At 33.8% G+C, this 8,782-nt stretch overlaps 2 protein-coding genes across 2 annotated transcripts; both read left to right on the top strand.

The window, feature by feature from the left end:
• Nucleotides 1-1,959: 1,959 nt before the first annotated feature.
• On the top strand, nucleotides 1,960-3,596 carry LOC101170703 (RLA class II histocompatibility antigen, DP alpha-1 chain). Its single transcript, XM_011485247.4, has 4 exons — nucleotides 1,960-2,102; nucleotides 2,227-2,478; nucleotides 2,911-3,195; nucleotides 3,272-3,596. Exons 1-4 carry the CDS (start codon nucleotides 2,045-2,047, stop codon nucleotides 3,391-3,393), a joined length of 717 nt encoding a protein of 238 aa, XP_011483549.1. The 5' UTR covers nucleotides 1,960-2,044; the 3' UTR covers nucleotides 3,394-3,596.
• Nucleotides 3,597-5,021: 1,425 nt separating this feature from the next.
• On the top strand, nucleotides 5,022-7,973 carry LOC111948938 (H-2 class II histocompatibility antigen, I-E beta chain). The gene is made up of 4 exons (XM_078932637.1): nucleotides 5,022-5,197; nucleotides 5,293-5,553; nucleotides 7,067-7,348; nucleotides 7,719-7,973. The coding sequence occupies exons 1-4, from the start codon at nucleotides 5,146-5,148 to the stop codon at nucleotides 7,826-7,828; spliced, it is 705 nt and encodes a 234-aa protein (XP_078788763.1). The 5' UTR covers nucleotides 5,022-5,145; the 3' UTR covers nucleotides 7,829-7,973.
• The last annotated feature ends 809 nt before the right edge of the window (nucleotides 7,974-8,782 follow it).

The raw sequence follows: 8,782 nt of genomic DNA, 5'->3' as shown, positions 1-8,782 counted from the left end.
ACTTAATGGACATGACATGATAAATTGAAAAAACAAAACATTGGTCGGCAGTCCTAACTAACTAACTAACTAACTAACTAACTAACTAACTAACTAACTAACTAACTAACTAACTAACTAACTAACTAACTAACTAACTAACTAACTAACTCAGCATTAAAAAAAGTTTTGAATGAATACAAAAAAAGTCATTCAATAATTCAAAGTAATGTATAATTTAAATTTAAATGACAATTCAATTTGCACTTTGAAAATACATTTTGCAATTTAGATTGGAATATGAAAAATGAAAATTCAATTTGACAATTTTAAAAATACAATTTTGAATAAAAGCAAAAACAATTGCATTTTAAATGGTCATAGGTTTCTAAATGAAAATTTTGTACACTCATAATTCAAAGCAATATGCAACTGTCAATTGACAATTCAATTTGCAATTTGACTATGCAATTTAAAAATGCATTTTGCAATTGACATTTAAATATGCAATTCAGGCTTGCAATATCAAAATATATTTTGCAATTAAAATATTGAAGCACCTGTGCATGGGTGTGTGATTTGTAGCCCTGCGACAGACTGGCGACCTCTGGATGTCCCCTGCCTTGCCCACGAGTGGCCCGGATAGGCTCCGGCAGCCCCTAACCCCGAAAGGGACAAAACTGGTTAAGAAGATGAATGAATATTAAAGCTCAAAGTCTATATTTGCTCTAAAAGACTCATTACTAATCTGTCCTTGTATGTATCATTTATTCAGAATCAAATAATTGGCTGATATTCGAAGTACAAAACCAACAAAACAAGGCCAAGAAAAACATTTTGAGAGACAGTTTTCCTGTCACTCATGATCGACAACAGTTGGGTAAATAGCATTTTCAAAAAAGCTCAACAGAGATGCACAGAAGTCACTTATTCAAGTTCTAGTCAAGTCTTTAGCTGTAAGTTCAGGTCAGGTCTCGAGCATAGTTAAGATAAGAGTTGAGAAGTTCACAAATTGCAGCTCAACCAGTGTGGACACAGGTATGTATTAGTATTGCATCTGGCTGATCACTAAGGAAACAAAATAACATGGAAACTGTGTAGACTTTCTTTGATAAATGTGATTAAAAGCAAAATGATTCATATACTGTTCGCAGGTTTCCAAAGCTCAAGGTCCACAACCCTGGTTGAGCACAGAATTTGACTGTAAAATATCAAATCCATTTGGGACACATTTGCAAAAACTGCAAAGTAAACACAGTAGATGGAAATTTCAAAGCAAATTCACCTCAAAGTTAGACTTTGTGACGGTAAGAAACAGAAATAGAAAAATCCAGGAGCTTCAATAACTACAGTCTCTGTGCTAAGTTTCAAACATCCCAAACAGAACACTGGTTGACCTATAAACAACTGTGGAATGTATAATATAAAAATAACCCCAACTTTTTCTGTTAATGGTTTCTTGAATCTATTTCCTTAAAATGTGGATTAGAGGTTTTAGAAGTGTTCTGATCTGGTGTTTCCTTTTTTTTGTTAAAATGACAGCTTTGAGAAGGCTTCAGCCCCCCGCTGACCCTAAAATTTAACATTATTGTCAATTACAGTCGCATGTTTCATTTTTCATATTCACTTTTTCATTTATTTATTTGTTCCTTTCATGAAAATTTGTCCAACAGGTTTACTTTTTTGTTGCAGATTATTGAATATTTTCACAATTGGCTTGTTGATCATACATTTTTGATTTATAAAATTGTAGGGGGGCTGCATGGTGGTGTAGTGGTCAGCCCTTTTACCTCACAGCGAGGAGGCCCTGACTCAAATCCCATCAAGGGATTTTTCATGCATTTTACTCAAATTTCCCCTGGGTATTTGTTTAATACATGAATGACTTTCTTCAACCACAGCGGGATTTCAAGTAAGAGGCTTGAATATCTGGTCAGACGATCGTGTTGGAAAATTCAGCGTCAAAAAAAGAAGGAAGTTGTGGTCATTTCTATATAAGGAACTTTATGTGAGATTTAAGCTTTTGCTCTTATAAAACTTGTTCATAGAAGAACACTCCGGAGCTATGCTTTTCTACTTAAAGAGTTTCCTGATCTTCTACAGCTTTGCTGTTTCATTTCAGTGTAAGCATGCTTCTTAAATGTATTACTTGGAATGACTCTGCAGTGGAATAAAGCAGAAAACAAGAAGGATTTAAATGCAGTTTGATTCATTTTAAAACATCTTTCTTTTGTTTTGTTTTTTCAGTTGAACATGAAATCTCTTACTTCATTGGCTGCTTTGCTGAAGGCTCCACTGAGGTTCTGCTGGAGTTTGATTCTGAAGAGATCCTCTACGTGGACTTTGAAAAAGAGGCCGTTGTCTTCACCGGACCTTCTTTTTTTAAGGCCAATCTAAGTGAAAGAATTCAGGGTTTGACAACATATAAGAATGGAAAGAAAAACAGAATTTGGTGCCAATTAGCAGATCAATATTTTACAGCAGAAACAGAAGAAAGAGGTGAGTGACAATCTGTGTTGAAAAATGATTTGCAAAATGATCACACTTGTCTAATTATAATGACAAATACATAATCAGTTTTTGGGGGAAATTTATCAAAGTCTTAAAAAACAAACACTTTTTTTATACATTAGATAACAAATTTGATGTCTAATGTTAATGTTGCTGTTTTGTTAAATAAATGAAATTGAATAACGCAAACATTTTAAGGCTTTTTAAAATACTGTATGCAGACTACTCGGCTCATTTAAGCGTAACTATTTTTGTCAGGTAAATAATGTTTTATTTCTAAAAATATGATAAATTCAGATACATGGGAAAAAATGTGAAATTTTAGGATTGTTTAAAAAAAAATAACGTTAACTTTTTTCGCTGTTATAAGAATGTTTTTCTGGTTAACCTTTCTAACTAAAATCTTTTATTCATACAAAGATCCTCCTGGGGAGGTATTAATCTACACTTCAGCAGAGGTTCAACCGGGGGTGGAAAACACAATAATTTGCTTTGTGAATGGTTTCTACCCACCATCAATAAAAGTCAGCTGGACAAAAAATGGAAATCCAGTGTCAGAAGGCGTATCGCACAGTCGATATTACCCCAACAAGGATCAAACGTTCCACCAGTTCTCCACCCTTTCCTTTACACCGAGCTGGACAGATGTTTACAGCTGCACCGTAGAGCATCCAGCACTGGAAAGTCCCAAAACTGTTCTCTGGGGTGATTATTTCAATATCTTTACTTAAATTTCATATTCTAATACATAGTTTATTTATCATGATTTGTGTTTCCACAGAACCTGAATTCCATCATCAACATCCTAATCTGGATGTTTTCCTTGCAGCCAGTCTGGGTCTGGGTTTGCTGGGTTTTGCAGTGGGAACATGTTTAATCATAATAGCACTCAAAAGGAGTTAATGTTTTGGTCTTTAAGTCACACTTGCTCTACATCTTTTTATTTGTCATTCTGCATGTCTGATGATCTCATAACAAGAACCCATGTTACAAGTTTATCCTTCACAGTATTTATTCCATAACAGTTTATTAATTGCCTGCAGGTCCTATGTGTATCTACTGTCTTTACATGTTGCCAAAGAATTATTAAATGTGTTTTAAGATGACTATTGTCTTTTTTGGTATTTTCTACAAATGTATTTATGCAAATTTTCACAAAAAATCCTCAACCCAGAACAAGTGAAATCCATAAAAAGAAACAAATTTATATACGTTGCCTGTTTGATGTTGACTTTGTTTTATTATAAACAGTCTATTTTGGTTGAGATAAAAATACAACTCTTTAAACTTGGTCAAGTTTACCTTTAAATGCTTATATTAGACCAAAGTTTTCTCAAAAGTTAACTGCAAAACAAGTCACAAATTACTGTTTTTTCCCCCCAGCAGTTACAAGGTAAAAGTGAGTTTTATACAAAACTTTTACATTAAAAAACTTTTTTTTTCTAGCAACGAGCAAATAATGAGACAATTTTTATTTTCACCTTAAAATGCTTTAAAAAAGGACACCTGTTAAACTTTAACAGCTTGTCTCAGTAAATGTATTTTATGTATAGATGAATTTATGGAATGAAAACATTTGTAAACACAATAATTTCATTTTAATGTGTTTAATATTTTTTTCACTGGAGATGGTAGTAAACAAACCTTTAGCCCGTCCTAAAAAGGAGCATCTGCAGGAAATTTCAAATAAAGAAATTTTGATGTTTTAACACCTCAGTAAATATGACAGAAAGAACAGGTCAGGAATATTTACAGAATTCACTGTCGGAAATCACGAATGGCACACACCAGTCATGTGATGAAAGGCCCACTTCTGGATTTTCATTCCTTACAGTTGTTTTACTTCTGCATGGCGGTATGTTGGTTAGCAAGAAACAGAAACAGAAAGTTTAGATTTTAAAAATTAAAATTAAAATTAAAATTAAAATTAAAATTAAAATTAAAATTAAAATTAAAATTAAAATTAAAATTAAAATTAAAATTAAAATTAAAATTAAAATTAAAATTAAAATTAAAATTAAAATTAAAATTAAAATTAAAATTAAAATTAAAATTAAAATTAAAATTAAAATTAAAATAGATAATTTATTTATTCCACAATGGGGAAATTCTTTATCATTTTGGTTTCCATGTTCTTTTTTTTGCATGCTTGTGTTTTTTCTCAGGGTATTCCAGTTTCATGTGTGCGCGTGAGACTGACTGATGATTCTCAAACGTCTTCGTGGGACCCTGAAAGTTCAGGCTTTAACCTTCTTTCTGCAAAAACAGTGTTATTTGCAAAATTATGTGAAAATTAGGGGATTTATGGAGAGAGAAAAAAAGAGTAGTCTAAGAACAAAACTGTGATCTGTACAGTTATTTGAAATGTTTGGAAAATGTTTTACTGGACAGTTTTTGATGTAATTTAGACCAAATTAAGTGTTGCAATAATTTAGGATTAAACACCAAAACTGACTTTTAAAGGGACAAAAAAGCAGTGCCACAGTGTTTAGTTGTCTTTCACACATTACCTGACCCAATGCCAAACAGAAACCACTCCTACACAGGATGGCACGTGTTTTAAAAATGTTGCAAAGCATTCTAGTATGCTACTTCCCTTTTTAATATCTTTCATTTGAGAAACTTCATTTTTCTCTAAAAGAAACCCTCGTCACCATGCTTGTTCTTCAAAGCTTTTTGCCTTTATTCCTTTTATTTTCAAGCACAAGTAAGTAAACCTTTCTTTCTTTTCTTTTTTTTTTTTACTTTAAATTGATGCAAATGAGTAAAAACATGTCTAACTCTTGTTGCTTTGTATCACAGATGCTTTTTATGGCCATGGCACTCTGAAGTGCCAGTTCACATCTAGCCATGATCTGGTGTATCTGGAGCAGGTCTACTTCAACAAGCGTTTGATGGTTCAATACAACAGCACACTGGGAAAGTATGAGGGCTATACAAAGAAGGCGAAGGACCTCGCAGATGGTTTCAGTAAATCGAAACCCTTTCTGGAACAAGCAGTGAAAAATAGAGAAAAATGCAGAACCCACATGGATTTAGTTTTTGAGCTTCAGTCACATCCAGGTAATGGTAACAAACACAACTTCATGTAGTTCAAACTGTTCAATCAGGAGAATTTATTTTAGAAGGAAAGACGTTAACAGATGAGATGCCAACTATGTGATTATTTATTTTAAAACGTAAAATTGAACATTAATTCTTATTTTTTTCCATAAATCACTAAAGAATGTCTGGAAATGGCCTAAAAGGTTATAAATTTGTAAGAGGACATGAACTCATAATGTTGAAAATCCTCCTGCTTCTGGGTAGTTTGTGCTTAAAAAAGATCACTTGGTTTAAAGTCAGCTTTGGATTCAATCCCATTATTGGTTTACTGGCTCGGATGATTAAAGGAATGAACTTGAATTTCATTGACAACAGAGTGTTTCTTAACAGTATCGACTTTCTGTCAGACCCCAAACATCAAATGAAATAAATCACTTCCACACCTGCCTAAGGTTGAAGTCAAGGGTGTCCAAACGTTTTTCAAAGAGAGCAAGATTTAGTAAGGTGAAAAGGTGTGAGGACCAACCAATGAACTATTTTCAGAAAATTCTTTTATTGGAATGGGATTTTGTTTTAAATTTCTTTTATTTTTTAGACCAGAAATTGAGTCTGCGGGTCGGTAGAAATCTGGGCCAGACTTTGGACATGTCTGGCTTAAGTACTTAAAATACTGTTGTACAGTCTTTTCAATTACTATTAGATTATTTTAGCAATTAATAATGGACAGTTTCTTTCGAATGTGTTGGATTATTTCTTAAAAAGAAACTCTTGATAGATAGGATGGCTGTCACCAGAACAGGCAGATAACTGGTTCCAATTGCAGGAGGTTTAGTAGCTCAGCTAAACGTCCATAAAGCTTAATCAGGGTCAGGCAGGCAAGGGTTGATAAAGACTATGAGAGCGTCAGAAAGGGAACGGGGTCTAGGATTCAGGCGAAATTCGGGGCAGAGACAAAACAGGGTCAGAAAACAGAAGATCAGAGGGGGAGACATAGCTCTCACTTCTGACATTGCGGGGGTTCTCGGATTGCATTCATTTGTATTCATCTGTGAGGAAAAGATAAATCCTCAGTAAATACTGAGAAACATCATGGCTGTTCTCTGCTTCTTACCCAATGACATAATGATGTTTTGGTTTGAACTTGACATTGATGGAAAATGGCACAAATAAGCTTTTAGATCTTAATAGATTGAATAAATGATAGATTTCAATGACCTTGTTGTTTTGGTTAAAACACAATGCTGAAACATTTGGAGTCCTGGGAAAATATGATAAGAATAGATGTGAATATACTTAATTTTCAGTGTGCATGATGTCTCCTGGATCTGGACTAATGCTCTCAGACATGTGGGTTTAATTAATAATGATAACAATCTATGTCACTTTGGCTGTGGTATTACCATTTAATGCTCAGACGTGATGTCTTCTGATTTAACATGCATTTGTGGATTGTACAAGAGACTATTTCCATTTTAAAAAAATGATAGCACTGCTAATCATATCCTGTGTCTGTTGTCTTTTTTTCCTACAGTCGAGCCTTCTGTCAGAGTAACGCCAGTTGTAAGGCAAGGAAGTAGCCACCAAGCGATGCTAGCCTGCAGTGCATATAACTTCTATCCAAAGCAAATCAGGCTGACATGGCTAAGAAATGGAGAGAAAGTGATAAACTATGTGACATCCACTGAGGAGCTTCCTGATGGAAACTGGCTCTATCAAATCCACTCATATTTGGAGTATACACCCTCACCCAGAGAGGAAATTACCTGCATGGTGGAACATGCCAGCCCTAAGGAGCCTAAACTTTACAACTGGGGTAAGAGAATGACCAAAAACTAAAAGTCGTCCCTGCCTGCATCAAGCCTGTTGTTTCTCTCACCTGCTAGCTGCGAAACAATTTATCTTGTAATCAGCGAGATGCATCTGAATCTCACATAAACCATTAAAATAACATGAAGTATCTTCAGGAGCACCAACCATTTCAAAAAGTCAAACAGCCTAAGAGAATTGGCATCCTTTGACGCAGAAAAGTTTGGGGTTATTTTAAGGGACCTTTAGTCATTTTGCTGTAGAAGTCTTGAGTCCTGTGAGATTTTCTACATTTTTTTGCTTCCAATTGAGAATTCTACAGAGCTGACGCTGTAAAAGCAAAATTAATCCAGTTTGGTATCTGATGTGTTTTTCAGAGCCGATGTTTGGAGCAGTGAGGAACAAGATCGCTGTTGGAACAGCCCTGCTGTTTGGTTCCTTTGTTTTTGTTGCTGGACTATTTTTTTACAAGAGGACTACTGCCTGAAATCAATCTGACTGAAGATTTAACAGCCTGACAGAATTAGAAAGAAGAAATTGTTGAAACCACATTTTGAACAAATGGTAGCACAAAAAAGTTCAGCTGGCTTAAAAAAACAGACATTTCACATTCAAACTTTGATCAGAAAGTCTTTATTGTTTAAATAAGTTTTATCAGATTCAAAAAGTGAAAGCCGTCTTTAAAAAAGTTTAACTGTTTATTTCCATACAAAGTAAGGCCACCACCATTTCACGTCATCCATCTGTTTACACAGTCTCCCCCTCCACGCCCTCAACCTAACATTACTTGTGCAACAAAAATAGTGAGCAATATCTTTGAAGTTTTGAGCCAGCTGACAGCTCAGACGAGTGAAACAAAGACGTATGTAATTAACATCTATGACTGCAGTTAACAAAAAACGGATTTCCTAAAAAAAAAAAGCTTTATTGGTCTTATACCAGGCTAAACTTTAAACGGGAAAAATACATCTCAGTAAAAACCTTAGGGGCCTTTAATGTGAAAAAAATATGTTAACTATTTATATGAATATATATTTACAAATACAAAAATGCTTAAAGCAAAAAAACAATTATGCATTTGGGTAAATGTATTTATTGATGTTAAAAAAACGTATGCTATAAGTTGGTAATTTTTTTAAACACCTTTTTTGCTGTGTGATGGAAATTGTGCTTTCCTCTGATGACAAGAATTACACAATGCTTGTATCATTTCATTACAACCGCTATAAGAAAATGTTTCTGTACTTTGTGGAGAAGAAAAACATATCCAAGTATTTCTGAAAACACGGATCTATAATTATGATGCTTCAATTATTAAAAAATAAATAAAAAAAATGAAAAGGCTTTTGGTTAAGCTATAGGAATTACTAATTGTTTTATGTTTGTTTATCTGTTTTTTTTCCTGACAGAAACCTTTTGTAAACTATTTTAAAAGCAATAT

This window comes from Oryzias latipes, chromosome 16 (genome assembly GCF_053564925.1).
Source record: "Oryzias latipes strain Hd-rR chromosome 16, Olatipes_Hd-rR_3.1".
NCBI lineage: Eukaryota > Metazoa > Chordata > Actinopteri > Beloniformes > Adrianichthyidae > Oryzias > Oryzias latipes.
The sequence above is the reverse complement of the archived record's forward strand: the minus strand, read 5'-3'. Positions and strand labels throughout refer to the sequence as shown.